This window comes from Melospiza melodia, chromosome 1 (assembly GCF_035770615.1).
Source record: "Melospiza melodia melodia isolate bMelMel2 chromosome 1, bMelMel2.pri, whole genome shotgun sequence".
Classification (NCBI taxonomy): Eukaryota; Metazoa; Chordata; class Aves; order Passeriformes; family Passerellidae; genus Melospiza; species Melospiza melodia.
Genome location: NC_086194.1, coordinates 150,303,178 through 150,324,228, shown reverse-complemented (window position 1 = coordinate 150,324,228; position 21,051 = coordinate 150,303,178). Strand labels below are relative to the sequence as shown.

The 21,051-nt window shown below is 39.1% G+C and overlaps 1 protein-coding gene across 2 annotated transcripts in view; it reads right to left on the bottom strand.

Moving 5' to 3' along the window:
* Nucleotides 1-1,337: 1,337 nt before the first annotated feature.
* Nucleotides 1,338-21,051, bottom strand: part of RGS22 (regulator of G protein signaling 22) — a 60,227-nt gene continuing 40,513 nt past the window's right edge. For both annotated transcript variants that reach the window (XM_063171780.1, XM_063171789.1), the window contains 9 exons: nucleotides 19,080-19,242; nucleotides 18,314-18,472; nucleotides 14,390-14,551; nucleotides 11,322-11,501; nucleotides 9,704-9,844; nucleotides 5,949-6,218; nucleotides 4,103-4,208; nucleotides 3,450-3,543; nucleotides 1,338-1,524 (listed from right to left, as the gene is read on the bottom strand). In XM_063171780.1, the coding sequence (XP_063027850.1) occupies nucleotides 3,470-3,543; nucleotides 4,103-4,208; nucleotides 5,949-6,218; nucleotides 9,704-9,844; nucleotides 11,322-11,501; nucleotides 14,390-14,551; nucleotides 18,314-18,472; nucleotides 19,080-19,242 (1,255 nt within the window). In that variant the 3' untranslated portion in view covers nucleotides 1,338-1,524; nucleotides 3,450-3,469. The remainder of the gene's footprint in view (nucleotides 1,525-3,449; nucleotides 3,544-4,102; nucleotides 4,209-5,948; nucleotides 6,219-9,703; nucleotides 9,845-11,321; nucleotides 11,502-14,389; nucleotides 14,552-18,313; nucleotides 18,473-19,079; nucleotides 19,243-21,051) is intronic.

The following is a 21,051-nucleotide window of genomic DNA, read 5'->3' as shown; positions in this document are numbered from 1 at the left end:
TACTTAACTGCCTCAAAATTCCATGAAGGCAAGAATACAGCAACACAAACAGCCTGCCATGCTCCAGCATTTGGTTGCGTGCACTGTACTGACCACAGCAGTAGAAGGTGGCCTTCCATGTGCTTTTTAGGGTGACATACATCACGGCATTTATGGCACTTCATGATTCTTTGCCTTTCACATTAATGAGTGGTAGGCCACACGACACCACATGTGCTTTGCTCAGTACAAGATGCTGCATTCCAACCTCCTCAGATGTATTGAACATTAAAGTTTACTGCATTTGTGAAATTTAGGAAAACATTAAAAGCAGGGAAAGAATTTTATGTTTTACTCCCTTGTACCTTCCACCAAAAACATATTTTTCAGGTAACTCAAACACAGAACGAGTGCAGACAAGCATGAAGCAAACTCTGAACCATGGGCAAAGCAGGAAATGAACCCATGATCTCCCTTGCTTCTCCTGTAAGAATATATGATCAGGACAACTACATCCATAAAAGAAAGTGTATTTCTTCCCTGCCAGCCTGTCTCCAGCAGGAGACAGTCCCATCCCTAACTCAGGGCTAATCCTTGGGAACGGCTCACTGGAGCTTGCTGATCAGCCTTTCTTTTACATGCGTTACACACATGTGGGGGAGAGTGGAGCCAACAGCTTTGTGGCTGGGCACTGGTTTTTAAAGAGGTCTGAAGAATGTGGAGAGGTCTAGTATCATCCTGTCTCTTGCCTAGTAGTTAATTCTTCCCCTGCCCCCTTTTAATTTCTCAATTAAGCCTTGGTCCTCAGTCCCCACATCTACTGTGCCCCAAGTCTTTTGGAATGCAGCACCTTAGAAACTTCTTAGAAGTAGGGAGAGCTATGCAAGAGCAACCCTCTGTTGACTAATGTCTTGGGACTAATGATATTGTATATAAGGTCCCAATCCCATCTGTGTCCTGAGAGATTTTAATCCTTTCTTGTGGATCAAAACTCAGAAATGAGACAGAAGGTGAACTTTGAAACAGGAATCAGACTGAACTGGGAGGAAACAACAAGAACATCTGCCTCTATAATAACTCAGAGACCTCATGAGTTATCCTTGATGAACAGAAGCTGTGTGAATTGCATAGTGAGAGCACAGTGTGCCAAAACACCCTGCTTCAGGGCAGTCAGTTCAAGGCAGTGTTTTACTTATTCATTAGATCAGGCACTGAAGAACTGGGCTTGATTATAAGATGTTTAAGGTGGAGACTACCTAGTAGTTTGCACCATGCATACTTCGATGGAATCCCACTGCAATTTGAGCCTCAAGGTGTATTATTAAATTATAAACACAAGAGCCAGTGTCACAATCAGGTTGAAACAGAACACACTGGAACATGTTTATTTTCTAGCCTTGATCTCCTGGTTCTTAATAATATTACAAGTCATCATCTTTGCTCTGGAATTGTAAGAACAAACCTTGCAAGCACATTACATTTGTGTCTCCTGGCCACCTCCATTGAATGTCTCTGCATTCTCTCCTCAGAGAGATTTTGATGTGCCTGAAAAGGTAACAAAATGTCATTGCTGTGTTCAGCCAGTTGGAATAATCAGAACAGTTCTTCAATTAATGCATCAGCTCAAATTGGGAAAATAAATTTATTGCAAATTAGAGTAAGTCATTACTAATTCAGGTAGTGGGAGACAGAGGGAAAGAAAACAAGAACATATACACACTTAGAGAAAACACTTTTCCTCCATGTTTCCCAGGTTCAAGTTCACTCCAAGCACCTCTCCTCCCCTCCTTGTAACCATCACTGGTTGCACTCTGTCCCTTTGGTGAGGCACTGGGAAGTTCCTTCTTCCTACTCACTATTTTCCTCTGCTGCAACATCAATCCTCCACAGGCTGCAGGGAATATCTGCTCCACCACAGAGTGCCTACTCCTCTTCCTCAACTTTCTCCTTAACCTCTTCCTCTTACACCTTCACCTCTGCCCTTGGTGTTCCCTTTGTTCTTTATCACTCCTTTTATTTCTTCCTCCACTCTCTGGCTTTCTTTGCTCTTTCTGAAATGTGTTTCCCCAAGGTGCCCCCATCTTGGCTGAGGGATCAGCCACGTCCTGTGATGGGTCCTTGGAAGAAACTGGGACTGGCTGTGCCTAGCACATGGCAGCCCTGGCCTTTCTCACAGACCTCCTGCTGCCAGCCTTGCCACCTATCCCCAACAGACCAGGTGTGACCTGCTCTGTTACACAGTGGAGGGAAGATGCCCCATCAAAAGCATTCATGGCCTTGTGTAGCTGTCTCACCCTACCAGCAGAGTGGTCAGATCACTATAGGATAGCTGGCAGGCAAATTTCCAGAGGCATTAGAGAGTGGGCTGCAACCGAGCCTGGTGGGAGGGACCTCACAGGACCTCAACTTTCTCATTGTGTTAGTCTCTACCACAGCCTGGTGCCTGGCAGGAATGCAGCTCTCCGGTCTGGAATAGCCAGGGCTGGCTGGGCTGGGCTGGGCTGGGCTGCAGCAAGGGGGGCAGGTGCCCTGTGGGCCCAGCTGGAGGCTTCCCAGCCACAGAGCAGGAGCAGAGGCCCTGCACCAGGACTCCACAGGGAGCAGAACAGCGGTGAGAAGGCAAAGGTGTGTGGAATACAGGCACACCTGCGAGGTGCAGGAGGCCCCAGGTGGATGGATTACTTTAACTGCAACTGTAGAACATGGTAAGAGGGCAGAAAGAGAATGGGAGGGAAGGCCAAGGAATGCTGCAGTTTTCTGTGAAGTCATTTTCAGAAAATGCTGCCACAGGAAGATTATTTTCAGACACTTGAAATTTTAGGAAGACTAGTGAGGGCAGGACACCAAGTTGCCTAACATAGCAGTGCCAAGTACAGAATTAGAAGAGGAAGGAGGAGCAGAGAAGGAAAGCAGCGATATTCCAAGTCCTATTAACATTTTTAAGTCCACCTAATTTCAACATTGGCTTAAAAAGACTAAAAAAAAAACCTCTAGAGGATTCTTCCTTCTAGGATTTTAAGCCTTGAAGCAAAATCTGGTTTTCTGTCTTTATCAATTTTTTTTTTTTTTTGCTGTCCCACTTCTTTCTCTCAGTCTAATATTTAATTGGCTTTGGCAGAGGTGATCTATTGCTAGTTCTGTGTCAGGTTCTTGACAGTAACTTCAGAGGGTCTGAGACTTCTCCAGTCATCTCATATTCCTATTTAAAAAATCTTAACTGGAAAGCTTAGATAACCTAATTTCGGAGACTGCCATTTTGCAACAAAATTCCATCTGGTCAACATTAGATCCGCTAACCATGGCTGACATGAAAAATAAGCTTGTTTTCATATGGAGGCTGTACAGCTTCAGTTAAACATGATTTGGAGCAGGATAACTTGCTACTAATGAGCATCAGCACTGGCAGCAGGAAAACTGGCTTTTAAGAATTCATTATTTCAAAGCACACTTGTTGTCAGTCTGGTACTCACTTCCTGCTTCTTGGGAAGATTCAGAATTTAGGCTTTGTAGGAATGGTGGCTTTTACAAAACTTTCAGGTTTCCGGGAGGACATAGACAAATAACCTGCATTTGGAAAAAAAATTAAAATTATGTGAAACTGAAGGAAGTGAATATTACATAGTGCTATTGCTACTACTAAATGGATGTTTTAAATGAATAAACAAACAGGTCATAATATCCTTGGCAAAGACCTACAAGGATATTCACAGCTGAAACAAGGATGAAGCAATGCGTCCAAAAACATACTGACAGACTGTGAGAAAGAGGTTTCAGTATCTGCTTGAAAGTTAGCTGATGAAGCACAAGAAGCCAGGGAGGTGAAATGTGTATGCAATTGCCACATCACTGCAGAATGAAGAAATGGCTTTATTCCTCTCTGCAGCAGGACCTGTGTTGTAAAGGCAGTGCAAAGACACCCTACAACTTTTACTTTTTCTTTCTTAGAAAATATACCACTCATGAGTACAGCCCAGAGAGCAACTCCCCTACAGACAGCAAAAGACAGCCAGAGGTTTCTGTACACAACTCCGAAGAAGAGCAAGCAAAGTCCTTGTACTGCAAGGACACAAGTACACCTATGCTCTAAGCCTGTCCTGCTCAACTACAGAGCTTGGTTAATAACCTGCAGGGAGTGATGATGATGAGGTTTTCTGCAGATCTTCTTGCCTTTTGATGAGTATTCTTTCCTGCTCCAAGGCTTCTATGTACTTGGAATAGGACCAGGAAGCCTGCAAGAACCATCAAAAACCATCAGCCTTCAGGTCACATCACTGTAGCTTCTGATCCATTTCAACAGTAAGATAAAAAACTTGTTTATGTTATATTTCTATTACTGGCTAATTACAAATATTAAGAAGATTTTTTAAAAATTACAATATTGGAATAATGGGAAAAAGAGTATTCCTGTAAATAAGTAAATCTCAAAACACCATGATTTAAGCAAGTTTGACATATACAATGTTTATATTTATTCTTCATCCCTAGTCTGAGCGTTATTCTCTCTCCTTTCTTCTTCAAAAGCAAAGCAGCAGATCTTTACTCTCCCAAATATCATTTGTGCTATCAAGGACTTAATTTTATCTCTGTGCTACACCCTTAGTCCTCCCCTTGGACTATGATTACTCTGTTTGACATAAACTCAAACCAGCAACTGATTTGTGGGGTGGAGAGGAAATACATATAAGAAAAGCTGTTTCTAGCTTATGTCCTTTCACTGAAGGTCTCATGAGCCTCACAGCTCCTTCTGCCTGCCCTCTCCAGCAGAATGCTGCTACCGCTAGAGGCAGATCAACTGGAGATGCCATCCTTTTCTTTTCTAAGGATAAAATACTGCTTTTAAAGAAAACAACCACAGTTCAGATGGCATGTAAATAATAGGTTGCCTTTCCAAAACAGGATGAGAACTGCACTTTTATTTGGCCTGTTTTTTATCTTATGGCATGAGAAGTTTGGAGCAAATTTGTCATATCATGATGCAGTAAGAACTTCTATCACCTTCCTATTGTAGGAAGGGGCTTGCAGAAGGGCTTATTGTTTATTAAGCTCTCTTTTTGAGGGTTTAAATGTATACCAGGGATGTACTGCCTTGCTCAACTCACTTTTTTTTTTTTTTTTTTTTTTTTTTTTTAATAGGTATGAGCAAAAGTAAAAAGGTCCACTTAAGGGTAAAAATGTAAGCTTATCTATGCAATTCACACTGTGATTTCAGATTTTGGGGGTATTTCACGGTACCTTTTTCTATATTCTGCTCTCCACTACCATAATGTTGTGGAATAAAAGCAGTGGCCAAAGTGTGATTTACTCCTGATTCTCATGACATATCTGTGCTTATGTGGTTGCACAGGTTCCCTGTTATGTTCTGAGTTGGCAATGCCAACTCAGCCATGAATGATCCCTTGATATGTCCAATGTAGCATGTCTGGTTTTCCCATTTCCAGCTAAAATAACTGTTACCTTTTCATTATTGATTTGATCCATTGTCAGAGTTGTTATGAAGAAGTCTTGAAGTGGTTTTCAAATACCTAGATTTTCAAATACCTAGATTTTCTAAAGCAGTTCAGCTTCAGTTTTTGACATATGACCAGAACAGGACTCTAGCCTAAACCAAATTCTTTCAGGATATAAATTTCCCAAATAATGAAAAGCTTCTTATTCCAGAACTGAACTACCTTTTCTTCAATTTATCTTTAAATACAGATTCTTTTTTTAATCCATACACGATAAGACCTTAACATTCTGTTAGCTGTTAATACTACTCAGAACCTACATCTTAAAAAAAATTAATAAAGAACAAAAAAAAATCACCTGTAAGACAGGTAAACTTAAAACAGCAAAGCTAATGGTAGAGAAATGAACAGATATTGAAGAACCATCTGACAGCAGTATTCAAAACCAAACTTCCCCTTCCCCTTTTCCCAAGATCATTTTATCTCTCTTGAATAACATCTGTAGGAATATGTATTATTTACCTTCCTCCCCGGTCCTTCTACAGGTGCTAAAGCTGTTGATGATTTTCTCTTAACATCAAGCTCATCTAGCAAAACACTCTTTGGCAGTTGAGTCAAGGGCTTGAGCTGAGTCAAGGGCTCAGGCTGAGTCAAGGGCTTGAGCTGAGTCAAGGACTTGAGTTGAGTCAAGGACTTGAGTTGAGTCAAGGACTTGGGTTGACTCAAGAACTTGGGTTGAGTCAAGGACTTGGGTTGAGCCAAATTAATGAGTTTTTTTCCCGCTTCTTTGCCCTGCAAAAAACCTCATAATTAGATGTGAACAATAGTTACAGAGCTAAAGTAAAAAGCAAAGTCTGAGGAACCAAAAATTGTCATTGGAAATGAGATAGTATCATTTGCAGTAATGTTTTGTAATGCTTAGCTTCATAATTCATCATACTGAGCATACTTTAAAGTATCAGCTGCTTTTTTAAAGCATGTCTTTGTTCTAGTTTATGTTTCCTGTCCTCTACACTCCTACAGATATCTTTCTTTCAGATTCAATACCTGCTCCAAAATATAGCTAGGTGACAGGTCAGATCTGCAACAGAATATATTTTAATGACAGAGAGAACATTGCGAGCCTCTAATTTGGCCTCAGGTATAAAATGTAGAATGCAAGATTCATCGTGATTAATTCCAGCTTGGTCCAGTAGCTGTGTATGAACTACAAGTATACAAGTTAGGAAAACAGGCAATGTAGAGTCTACAGTGAAGAACAAGGTATTGTAACCCTTGGCAAACTGCTCTGGTGATTAACTGTTTGTCATTTTCATGTTGGTTTGTTTCTCCTTTGCACATTCTGTTTGATGATCCCAAAACTCTTCATAAACATCAATTCGATGTTCATATTTGACATCACAAAGAGCTCTCTCCAAAAGCTGAGTAATATAACCCTCCCATGTTCCAAGAGAGAAAGTGAGAGGAAAAAAGGGGATCAAATTGTTCCCAAAGTCACTTAGTAAGTCCCTGAAAGCTCTGGAAAAGGATCACTCTGTCTCATTTCCTTGCTCCCAAAGTTCTTTTTCCTTTGTCATAATGCCCACTATCCTATGAACCCACCAGCTGTAAGAGTGACTTTTGGGTACAGAGCTGCCCAGGCAGTGTGATGCTGATCTTCTCTGCAGAAACAGGCTCAGCAGCTTCTGTGGCACACTCATTTCGTGGAATGGGGATGCCAATGCAAACACAGAGCCATTGTGAATACTACTGCACTGCAGTTTATGTTTGCTGGCTCTCTCAATGAGAATGGTGAATTAAGCAAGGTCTTTAAAAATTACTTCTCATAATAAATTAAGCAATGTTATAGTGGATTTAGATCCCATGCCATTACACCACTTACTAACAAATAAGCTTATTGCTAAGAGACATAGCAGAAACACAGAAAAGGAAAATAATGTTGATGGCTTTCTTTGATAAGGACATGGAAGGAGTATGTACAAATCTACAATGTAAGTTAAAGCTAAAAATTTAAAGCTATTTTGTGCACTTGAAAGCAAAAAAAATCCAAAATCTATTTTGGAGATAAAATGCAATCACGTATACAACAAAATACTAGTACTGGCATCAAGGCAGTCTGAAAGAAGTGACTTATATATTTGAAAGTATGTGGATGTGCATCTAGGAGCTAACAAAGGAAAAAGTCCATTGCCAGGATGAGTTCTACTCTTTGGTAGACTTTGCCCCTTAAATAACAAATAGGCACACAAAAAATATTGAGATAGTCAAACAATACCAAGTTATGCATCATTGCTCAGTGAACAGCTCCTTGTCTGCCCATTTTTCCACTATACTTCATAAAAGTCCAACTCTTATCTGTTCAGTTCTAAAACTGAGGTGAGCACAGGTAGATTCAGTGCCCCAGGGACATGCGTAAAGGAAGAAGAAAGCAAATTCCTCCCCTAGGAGTATGGTTTTTCTGTTTGAGATAAACCCAAAATAGCAACTGATCTGTGGGGTGGAGAGGAGATATATATATATATATATATATATATATATAAAGTTGTTTCTAACCCTTGCCAGAGCTTTGCTCTTGTTCAATGAGCCTGGTTGGGCAGAGGAAGATAGTCCATCTTTTCATTGCCAAGAAATCATCACCTTCCACAAGCCAACAAGTGAACCTGCTGTTGCTCATGTTAGATGAAAGTTATCAGTATCCTTCATACTGATACTGCATCATTTGAATTATGCTGTCACTGAGAGGAGAGAAATCTCAAGATTTCCCAGGCAAGAGAACAGGAAATGGCAAATTCTTTAAACAATAACAGAAAGAAAAAAGGATTTTAGTGTACTGGAAAAAATTATGTGTTGCACCCACTCTTTAAGAGATTTTAAAAGGTAACTGGTTTACTGATCTTTTTTTTTTTTTTTGTGAGGAGAAGAATAGCGTACAAAATGTTTACAAAGCTGTATTCTCTGCTTGCAATTTTCTACCATTTCTTACTTTATTTCTCTGCTTAGAAGCATAATTCACCATTCCGATTTGCTCTCCATAAAAGCTAGGCTTTTGCCCTCCTGCCTAATATTTCTTCTTTATTCCTTGATCTTGATCAGAAATCTTATAGACAGGCAACAAACAGATGGAAAATAAGTCTGTGAAAATGTAAAAGTGTGTTACTTTGAAATATTTCACTCTTGCACTATAAGTATTGCCAATGGCCTTGGCAGACATATATATATGGAGACATTGTGCTCTGGAGAAAGTAAGATGAGTTCTTGGATTTTAGACTTCCCTTGACATCGCTGTGTGGCCTTGAGTAATGCTTCACTGGTCCTCAGCTTTCATGTGCATAAGAAAAATAACAATGCATATATGTTCTTGTGAGCCTATGTATCTGTCCAGATACCTGTGTGGCTCACATCACGTGGAACATCTCCACACATCTACGTGGCATTTAGAATACATCAAGGTCTCTGTAATGCTACTTATTATAGTCTGCAAGTCCAGTAATTTCTCTGTCCTTAAAAGAATGTTCTCTCCTCAAAGCTTGCCAAACAATTGTATTTAATAAAAAATAAACTTTTTCAAAGCCTATAATCAATAGAAAAAGAAGTCCATTATATTTTAATTTTAAAAATCCAAGAAAAACAATTTTACAAACAAGCATTCCATTGTAGAGGTCACAGTTTTGTTAATGTGCTGGAACTGTCTGGAAACTTGCTGTGAACAGTCTAACAACTTCACTTTCAAAGCTGAGAAAATATTCAAGCAAAGGCAAAGATTATGCAAATTAATTACCACATAAATATTTTTTAAACAATGTGCAGGATTTTTAAATGGTCCTTCTGGAAAACAGATATGAAATCAATTTTGGTTTGGGTTTGGTTTGATTTCAGTTGTGGTCCAGAATGTAAATTCTAATATAAGACAATATATCATGAAAGTGCAAACAGGTCTGCAGTAGCCCACAGTACACACAGACTGTACACAGATTTATTGTTCTTAATTCAGCCTTCTTCTTTGCTCTTCTCTTGGCACAAAAGGTGACTAAAATACATTTTTTCCTCTGGTTAATGAAAGGAGTATTCCATTGACTCACCCGCTTAAACTCAAACATATGTATATGTACTGGCAGAATTGGGAAGTAATCACCTTAGGACTGGGTTGAGTGTAAAGCTTGAAATCTAACAAGATTAGGTAGCTTTGGATCAGGCTGAGAAAGAGATATTTTATTTGATGTATCTTTGCTCATGTTATTCAGTTCATCAGCGGTCACCTGAAACTTTATGAGCCTTACCTTTGCTGTTATCCCTTCCATCTTTTGCATATCTTTTTCCTTTTTTTTCTCCAAGGACGCTAGAATTTTGTCACTCTCTGGATCACTTTGGAATTCACAAAATTCTGGCCAAAATTTAAACAGAAGAGCAAAAATACTCATCTGCACAGGAAGAAAATAAAGTCAATCTTGACCGCATTAAGGAAACAGTTGACTGTAAAATGAAATGCAGAATGAGATAACTATTTTTTTTGAACACACAGCCTTGTTCCTCCCACGTACTCTGTCCTGACATTTCAGCCCAGCTTTGCTCGGCACATGCTTTTCATCAGTGTGTTTATTACTGGTGAGAAATCTTCCTAAAACACAGTTAAAAGACATTTTCTTTTTTTACATTTCCCTAAACAATTGTTTGCATTAATGAAAACATCCATCACTTTTTACAAGTATTCTTGATAAAATATACACCAGTAGAATTGCTTTTGCACCACTGTTCTGCTCAAGTATTTCAAATATTCAGTTCATTAGGGAGAGGGCTTTTTTTCCTTTCCTTAAGAGAAAGGAAATACTTTTTTGCCTCTGGAAAGGCTCTTAAACCACATTACAGATCTATGAGCAAATCTTGGATAATTTTTAAATTATATAATCTCTCACAGGGTCATTTTTGAACTAGAATAAGAAAAACAATTTTAGAAAAGCAAACAGAGGGGCTCAGTGAATTCTGTTGCTGCACGTACTAAGGCTCACATTTTTCAATTTATTTAGATGTTTAAGAGAAACTTGGCTTCAAAGCAGCCAAGCATGCTCACTGCTTCTGGCTCAAAAGGCTTGAAAGTGACATGTAAGCCACTGTCGGGTTCCAGTCACAGCTTTTTGGCCTAGTTCTTCCTTTGGTTTTGTGCCAGATTTCTGGAGTTCACTGGGTTTTACACAGGCTGAAATGAGACTTCTCTTTCTCTTAGGACCTATATGAACCGTTTTCTATGACAAATCATTCATCTCTTGTCATCCACTTTATGGACTCACAGTTGATGTCTAAAGGTGTCAGTGGGAATTTTATAGGAAAAGAACAACAACTACTTTTCTTGGACTTAGAAGATAAGACAAGGCAGTATCAAGGGATAAGAAAATAGTAAGTCTGTAGTAAAGTTCCAAAATTGCTATTCAACATGATTAATAGAAAGATCAGAGAGAAAATTTTCTACAGCCATTTAATACACACTTTCTGTAATAAAGGAGGGAAAGACATTCAGCAAGTTAAGCTGTCTTTGTGCTTGACTCACATCTGCGTTTTTCATAAAACTTGAAAACCACGGACTTTCTAACTACAAATTACTTCTGTGAAATTAACCAAGTGGTAAAGAACAAGCAATTAAGAACATAGACAGAATTCATTTCTACTGCCAGAATTTGTAACACAGACCTGGATAACACCTTTCCAGGATCAGCCAGCTGTCACAGACTTTCTTTATTGAGCAGGATAAATCTGAAGACCTTACAGTCACTGAAATATATGACTGTAGCTTTCTCCTTCAAGCCCAAGCTTGTGTGTGGAGTCCTAACTGTCACATAAGCAATGAAGACTGTTCTTAAAATCAGGCAGTCAGTCTCTGGCCAGACCTATCACTCGGCTTCTTACCTGTGCCTCTCTAAAAATGTAAGGTCCTAGTTCTTTCCTGTGCTCCACAATCTTCTTTGCTTGTTCAGGTGGGATATCAATCTGCAAAGCTGGGGGTATGGCAGAATTAATAAAGCAGTCAATAATAGCTGTGATCTTTCTCTGAACTATGGCATCATCACAATGAGAATGGCACAAGTCCTGAAAGATAAAAAATACCATTTTCAGTCAATGGAGAGAGACACAGGCAAGAACTTTTACAGGGCACCAGTCATCAAAGAGCAATAGTAAAAAAAAAAAAAAATTATACAATAAATTCCTTCAGTATGCAAGGCAAAATTCTTTTGGTAAATGTGCATGGTCAAAACCGTACTTCAGACATGCATGAGGCTTCTGGTTTGCAAATGCAGATACATGGCAATCATTGATTTTAGGTGATAATTTCTGCCTGCATGTTTGGATATAACAGCTTAGATTTTAAATGCATTACTGGCAAATAGACATTTCTGAAAAGAGAAACACATCTACAAGTGTGAAAGGCACTGATTTTCACAATGAGCCTGCTATGACTTGCATAGCCATGGCAAATAAAAGATAAAGAAACGCTCCAACAAAAGAGGGAAAATATTTAGAGGGTACTAGATAACTAGGAGTGTTGTCACAAGAGAGGACACTGTCAGCTACCAGTACAATCTTCCATTTATTGAAATCTTCTACTTTCACCATTCATTAAGATTTTCTAGTTTCCCAAAACCTCAGGGTTTGAAATAACTCTGTACACTACAGAATACAAAACAAACCTGAACTTACAGGAGTGAGATGTCAAAGGAACACTGGGGTTTTCTATTTTTTTAATGTGATCCTATTGTTCTTGTAAAACCTGTTATTGCTGCGTTTTGACACCCTGACGATGCCACCGTTGGACTTTGACATGAAGGAAAAATAATTCAAAGAATGTCCTTCCAACACTTTGAAACACGAACTTTCCCTTTATCTGTATATTTCAAGAAATTAACATGACACTAGAAGACTATCACATATATCTTAGAGACACAATGACCACTCAAGAGTTGTCAGGAAGAGAGCTCTTTAAATGAAGAATCTGATTTTAGTTTTGGTATAGAAGGCTACATATTTACTTTGCAAAGAAATTAAAACCATGACTTTTAAACAGAAATGTGGTATGTGAAAGAGCTGGCTTGCTTTGTTATGAATATTTTTAGTTTTGGGAAGGAAAAAAAAAAGAATAATAACAACTATAATAAAGAAAGTAAGGCAATGCAAAAACATATTTAATATATCCTTACTATATATATAATGGCTTTCTTTGCTCATCTAGCATAGAAGGCAGAGAGCTGTAGTATGAGGGAAGACAAACAAGCCATATGATATGAAGAGAGTTGAGACTGAGCATAGATAACCAGATGGAAATGATCCACAGAGTTATGTTTCTTCATATTTGTTTTAAAAAAAAATCTTGGTTTTGGATTGTCCCAAGATGTGCCTCCAGCCTGATGGGTTATGGGAGCAATGCACTGACAGCTAAAGGGAGTTCTGTCTAAACTGATGGCATGATAGGGCTCAGACAATACAAGTATGCACTGTGCAAAGTGCTGCCCACGCCTTTGGCAATATTCCTGCAGCTCAGCCTGACCCACAACACTCCTACTACTCCAGCCCTTTGCTTCTACAAAGAACATCAACTGCCAACCATGACATTGCATGCATGGAGAAATCTGGTCAGATTCTACTTTTTCTGGATAACAAGACAAATAAAATTAACATAAATGCAGGAAAGGGGGTGGAACAAAAAACAATGAAGGCTTTCTTCAGAGAGCAGTTCTACAAAGCAAAGAATTAAGAGCACGCTCCACATTAATTTGCAGAAAGTTTCCATGTCCTCCACAATGTAGCAATGAAGAGTCACAAGAATCAACAAAACTTCAAATATCTAGAAAAGGATTTGTGTCATGGAACACCAGGTACCTTCATGTCAGAGTTTTAATCTAAGGTAATCACTCTGTAACCATGAGAGAGACAGCAGCACCCCCAGAGAGCATTTCAGCCAGTGATCCCTTGCCTGGAGATCAGAACCTTTGTGGGGAAGAGAGATTGTCCCCTGGAAACAGGAGGAGCTTCACCTTCTAATGCAGACATCGAATTCAAATTCATAAACAGTGAAAGTACACCCACATGCCTGCAGCAGATCTCCAAGTGCTACTGCAACAGCAACTGTGTTTACAGTCCAGTTTCTGAGCACGTTAGCTAATCTCATGCTCCCTGCCTGCCATGTGCACATAGGCTATGTTCAGGAGCCCAGAAGAGGTTCTGCACTCTGGCAGCACTTTTGCATCAGGAATATCCCAGAGGCAAAAAGGAATGAGGAATACATGAAAGATCTGGGGTGACCCTGCATTCAGTCCAGGATATTCCTAGGAGGCTGCATTATGTCTTAAAGTTTCACTCCAGACATTCTCTATTGTATTTCAACCCACACAAGCAATTTCACAAAACTACATATATATGGGAGGGATGTAATCCCTGCTGACCTTTCTCATCCCATTTCACTTTGGTCCCAAGCTCAGCTCAAGTCAAATTTCATTCTGCAAAGTGCAAGGGAGCTGTGATCTGCATTGTACATATAGGGGTTTTTTCATACCATCTTTATATCTGTAAATTTGATTGAATTTTAAAGTTATCTCTCATTTTTGAGAAATTACCAAATTCTGATTGCAGCTAAAAGGACAGAATGAACATTTTAATGCTTGCATATTTCTACTGCTCAACAGATGTATACCAAACTCTGGGCATTAGCAAGATAGCAGTGTTCCTTTAGAGACTCAGAAGAATGCTATGGTTTGAAGAAGCATAAAGAAATACAGGGATAATGCTTTTGAGTCAAGAATAGCTACCCCTAAGAAGTGAGGATTTTCACTGATGAAAAAAACAGTTTAAACAATGAAAGAGGCTTTACTATGAACAACAGAATGCCTATAGATATTTTTGTTAAAATTCTCCTAATGTGCATGAATGGATGCATTTGCTGACAAATCGAACGCTATTCCCTTTGCTCTGTTTTACCACCCTACCTTATACTTTTGCACCTCTTGCCAAAAGAGCACTCCATTCCCCAGGAGGTCTCCCTTCTGTGCCACAAAACGTTGAAACAGATTTGCTGTCACTGGATCCAAGAGCGCCTTGCGGAAAGCAATTATTTCACTAGATGAAGAAACACTCTTATTGTCCACATGCTGTCAAAAGAAAAAATAGAGGCACCAAATAAACTTTGTTTCAAAAAGCAATAACAAAGGCATTAGTTAGTGTAAACTGTCTGATTCTTATCTTTGCACTGACCCTAACTTTCAGTAGTTTATGAGTTTATGACATGGATACAATAAAATGTGGTAAGGTTTCATTTCTTCCTTTCCTTTTTTTTTTTTTTTTTTTTTTAAGTTTGGTTTGGGGAACATTTCTTGGAAGATATGATGGAGAGGAAATGACTGACAATGATTTAGACCATATGACTGCATACTACAAAGTATAGAAACAGCTCTTGTTATTGATTATGGTAATGGGCTACTTTTCTAGAGAACAGTTTGAGTTTTATGCAAACAAACAACAAAGGAAAAGGAACACACAAACCACATAGCTTAAAGTTGTAAAATGCTTTTGACAGGGATCTCACCAACAAAATGAGGTTTGAAATGTGTTGCTATGATCACCCACAGAAGCCAGATACTTTGCTCTCCATGAAATAAAGCTACCAATAGTAAAATAGAATTTAAAGTCATTGAGACATTTTGGAAATCCTCACGCTGCCAAGCACAGAACAGTAGGCAGCCAGGAAAGGGTGGGGAAAGAAAGATGGCTTATGCAGGGACAGTTTGTTTGAACTGAAGTTCATGCTGGCCTGCCTTCCTGAACAAACAGTTCTTGCGCTGTTGCTGAACAGCAAGCCAAACAACCCCCTTTTGTTATCAGATGGATGAATGAAAACCATCTTCTAAAAGTGGTTTAAAACTCTTGAAGTCCTGGAAGGGTGGAGTGCTGTTCAGTGGTGAGCATCGGTCAGAAACGTTTTTAGTTGTTGCCAACAGTCCTGGAAATCTAAGCTGATCATAAGCTGAAAGGGTTTCTGCAACTTATCTTAAAAGCAGGGGTTATGCTCAGTCCTGTCACAGAGCCTGCCAGAGTTAACAGCCTGCCCTGGCAAGGAGGGTGGTGGCTGTCCAGAGGGTCCTTTGGTGAAAATAAAGTCAGCTCAATTTAGGCAGTAGGGCTGGATTTTCCAAGCCCTTCTCCACTTCTCCAAACATGTTCTATTCCCTGTGACCAGAATTTAGGGAACTTTTGAGAAAAATTATTTCTAGGGCATATTCATGAAGGGAAGAACAAAATGTTGCTTCCATCCTTATAGCAGTATGTAAACACGACTTATTTTATGGGTCAACAACCTTGAAGCAGAACATGGAGAACAATCATCTCCCTGACAAACAGGCAAATGGAAAACTCACTTAACAGAACCCACAGGCACTCTGGATTCCTTTTGTGCTGATGGTTTGCATGGATAATTGGTGACCGGGTCTCTAGTTTGATTTCAACAGACAATAAAAGTTCAACTGAACAAATGTACACAACTTGTATGTTGGCAATCACAAAAAGTTCACTGCTCTTCAAGAGGAAAAAAACTTGCAAACATCTGATGAAATCTATTATTACAAAGGTTTAAAAAGTTTAAATTTGATATTATCTCAGTGCTGTGAGATTAAAATACAATTCTAAATGAAACAGATACTGTGAGATATGATTAAACCTGCCCACTCTGCTGCATATTTCACATTCCCTTTTGTGTCTGCACGTAATCCACTTGCAATAATAAATAAACTACCAGATGCTGGAATGAACAGCTTGTCCAAATAAGTCCACTGCATGCAAAACACAGATAAATGTGAATTAAAGGTACAATATTAGTTTAAGGAGTGTTAATAGTGCTCCAAAGCCCAGGACAAGAGACCTTTATTTTCAAGTATGACCTCTCCAGACAGAAAGGGAGAGATATTTGCCATGAACATCCAGCGGGGAACTAAATTCAGGAGTAATGTGAGTAATCAGTCCACTGTAACCAGTACAGTCATGATTGCTTTTAACAGCATTACATTTGGGCCTCACATTGTCAACAGGGAAATTGTGAAAAATGTGCAAGGGTCAAATGAAAAAGACTGTGAAACTGCAGACACAAGAGACATAGCAAATTTCACTCGCCTTCCACATCCTGGTTGTCTTTTGCTGGTCTTTGTGTGAAAGATCTTCAGTTATATCCCTCATCTATAGCTGAACAAAATATTATTATTCTATTTTTTAAATATTCTTTTTTTTGGTTAGCCTTTTAATGATTAAGACCCCAGTGGTAGAACAGTTTATATGTCTTCTTATGGATTTTATGTCTGAAACTTGTTGTGGACCTGCACAGAATGCCATCCCTTCTTCAGCTATAAATGAACATCCGATCATTAAGACTGGGGAATTAGAGAAGACAAGAAGCAATACCCATCAAACTGTGCACTCCACTGGTAGCGGAGTTTGCTGCAGCCATAATGTTCTAAGGGACCAATTATGTGAGGAATAAATTTTGGGTTTGATTTTTTTTTAGTATGAAATATTTTTAGTTCCTTTGTACAGCTGTATCATAAATACAGACTTGATCCTGCAACTTCTTTGTAGCTGAATTACACCTCAAACAAAGGGCAGGTTTCCTGAATAAGGACTACATAGCATGCCCACACTGTTTTGTCACTGTGAAATATGAAGCCAGTGAAGAATGTCATCTGGTTTCACTTCTTCTAAAATACTTTCTTCAAAGAATCTTTTCATCCTCTGAATTTTCAATAAGAAAAAGAAAAAAGCAACTGGACATAAATGGAGTTAGGAATAGACTAAAAGCTCATTAGAACTATGTATTTCCTGTAAACTGTTTATTTGAGTTGAATACAGCATTTTCTAAACTACTTGGGCTAATCTCCCTGCCAACACAGTGCAGCAGGTGCAAAAAGAGGCATGAGCTAGCTTCCAGACCTGGAAGCAGCTTAGCCTTATTGGTCTTCTGCCAGGGCTTGTAAAGGAGGCAAAGTTCAGCTAAAAAAAGGCAGAGGGTTAGGATTTTTTAAAATTTAATTAACATAATCAATGTTAAAATTATCATTTCAAGCAATGCAGTTGCATGTTTGTCTGCTTGGTCGAACTTTGAAGTTTCCCTCTCTATGACATTCACATGTCAGAGCTGTTATGGAAGTGCAAAACCCAAGTCTTTGCCTCTGCCCACCAGCAGGATGATCCCTTTATGTGGATCACAGCCACAGAGGCACTCATAAAAGGCAGATGTTAGCTCTGCCCATTCCTCAGTCTTCCTAATGAACCAGCAGGAGTGAAAGGCTCCTCACTCCCAGCTTTTTGGCAGCTTTCTGAAGTAACCAATTGGAGCAAGGCTTGTAGCAGTTAACCTCCCCACTCAGAAGAATTTCACAAGTCCTGAAGTCGATTCTGCAGGCATTGCAGCTCCAGATGGGAGAATATGGACAGCATAAGAGAAAGAATTACGACATGGGAAGCTCACTCATTTGCTTGTGTCTTGGTCCCCTTGGGAACATTCTTTACACAAAGCAGTATTTCTTCAGTGTGCAACTGTATGGCTAAGGCAAAATGGCATAGGGAGAGTGTAGCAGTGCAGCAAAAATTAGGTCACTCTCCTGGCAGGCTGGATGGCAGCAGAGCTAACACCAGCTCCTTCAGATTTGGTATCTAACAATAATACTGTCAGCTAAACTAAGCCTTCAGATGAACTGCCTTCACACTTACCAAGATAAATGTTTCAACCTGTACATGCTACAGCACCTCTTTCAATGTAAACTAAAAGTAAATTGTGGGCTGCTTTTCCTCTGAACCTTTCTACCCCAATGGTAAATTATGAGCCAAACAAAAAACAATGTCTGTATGTGTTGCTGTTGTTAAAAAATTACCTTTGCTTCTTCCTCTGCCCCACGGTGTTCTTCTGCCAGAAACAATGGCAGCCATTGTTTTTCTAATCTCTTCTGGACACATTGCTGAACTTGTAGCAGAGCCTCTGCCGAAAGCTGATCATGAAGGCTTTGTCTCCTTCCTCCACCTGAATGCATTAGCTAAGCAATCCAAATACAATAACACATGACATAAACGTTTGTGTATACCAAAAGTCCTTTATCTCTCTACATCCTTGATTTAGCAAAGCATGAGCTTAACTGTAAGCAAAGCACTTAATGCATGCTTACCCAAGGCTCACATGTACTTTTCATAAAAGGGAACAGATTACATTTGTCCCTACCTATAATAGGATACAGACTCTGGTGAATAATACCCCAGCTTGACCAAGTAAATTGCCTAAGCATCAAGATATATCAGAGCACCACAGCTCAGACTTGCTGTCTGTGGCTTTACTGACATACTAAAATAGAAAACTGGAACAAGTCACTGTGCCTGAAAGTCATTTTTACACGTTTTGAGCTGTCTTGTGCATGCTTTGACTGTGGCCTAGATCACAGTTCAGGAGAGATGTTCTGTAAGAGGTAGGGAGGAAAAGCCTGAACAGGAAGAAAGGGACCTATACAACCATAATAGAACCATACTTGTGGCCAAAAATATAGGCAAGATTTGAGGAGATAGCTTGGAGAAAAGCTGGAGCAGACCCACTTGTGGATTTTTATCTCAGTCACAGTGACTGTTCTTTATGAATGGCTCTGTGACTGCTACCTCTTCTTGTTGTTCTCTGGTAGCTGGGCTGTTGGGTCCAAAGAAGTACTCATTGTTTAAGTACTTGGTTTTAATGTCTTTCAATTTTTCATCACTTTTTTCTTCATCAATTTGGAGCATCTTTCTGAACTCTTCAATATCTAGCCAGCACATGAGATCCATGCTACAAACAAATTTAAACAGAATGTTATTTCAATATTGAGTTAATTTCATCAACATTCTAGGGAGTTATTAGTTTAACCACAACTATACCATACCGAAGTATTCAGGACCTAAATACCAGGTCAGATTGGGCTGAAATTTTATGTCATTTTTTCTCTGCTAGTACCATCTGCTGAGATCATGGCACTTGCTGAACAGGCAGAGCAAACTTTTATCTTAGAGATCTCACTTAGGGTCCCATCAGGGGGTACCCTGAAAGGAGTAACCTCCTCAATATGCCACTGCTAAATCCAGCAGGGACTGTGGACCAGAACCGTCGTGCAGAGCTCACAGAGAGAATGAAGAGTGAAGCAGATGAGAATTTGAATCAGTACTGAGGCTGCGAGCCCCTGAGAGATGAGCTGACACCTCCTGCTCTGCCTCCTTGTTATATTGCCTGAGAAAGGAGCAGGGATGACAGCTGGGAACATCAGCCCAAGAAATCACCCCCTTCCTGCCCCGTGTGAAGTGCTAGAGTTTAAGTCAGTCTGCAGCTGAGCAGATAAAAACAATTAATGGCAAAATTTGTTTCTAGGGCTTTTTGTGGGCTGCTTTCTCATAAATTACCAATTCTATTACTTATTTAATTCGTGACAAATCATTTCAAAGATGCAGTTCTCAATCTATATATTGTTCATAATGTTTGAGTGTACACTATAAATTTAAATTTGTTTTCATAGAATCATAGAATGGTTTCATTCTCTAAACCAGACAACAGAATAAATGACATATCTACAATTTCGGTTTAATTTATCTGACTGTTTTCTGACAGTATCTTATTAGCTGAAGTTATATGAACATTTTAGTGAGTACATTCATTGTATCTGCAGCAGGAAAAATGAAACATTGAATTCAGACAAATCTGTTTCAGTTTTCCATTTGGTTAATAACTGGCTTTTTCAAAACATTATTCTATGAGTAAAATGTTCAAAAGCATCTGACTGATTTAAGAACAGATGTTCTCCTTTCAAAAGTCTTTTGAGACCCTTACTGAACCCTAAGTTCTATTGAGACTGAAATTCTTTCATTTGCTAGTTCATCACAACATGACTAAGTTCACCCAAATGCAAGTGATCCAAATTACTGTGGTTTATGGTGTAACTCCTTGGCATCTACCTATGAAAACTGACCAAATATGTGCATCTTTTTAAAAAGTAAAATATATAATCTTCAAGTGTGTTAGATAAACTGTTTAGTGGTGGCTTATCCTGGCATAGTGGATCAGCAGCACATCCACAGTCAATTAGCCTGGCGGGACTAACAAGTGGTAATTCACTAACCCGAAGTAACAAAAACTGTCCTGCAATTGTGTGAATATATCCTATACATTTTAAAAAGTATTAATTAATGGAGCTTTGCTTAGTTTCTTACCAGAATTTGTGCACAGGCACTCAGCAGCCTGTGCTTCCTGAAACTTGGATCACTTACATTTGGATATTATCAGAACCATAAGTTTTGATGAAAAGGCAAATGACGTGTTCATTGGTTTTTTCTGACATTTTCCAGACTGCATTAGTTCTAGGATCCCTTCAGCTTACAGTACCATTAAGCACCTTTATTGTAGCATGCCAGCTGGACTCCAGAGTAACTAGTCTGGACCCAGCCCTAAAACACTGTTGAGAGACTTTTTCAAATGTTTTTCTTCATTATGAAGGTTTATTTAAAAAAAAAAAAAAAGGCTCCATAAATTAAACATTTCTCTGCCTGGTTCTACCACTTAAAATTAGACTTGTCTGTGATGAACAAAGCAGGAAATACCAGAAACAATTCA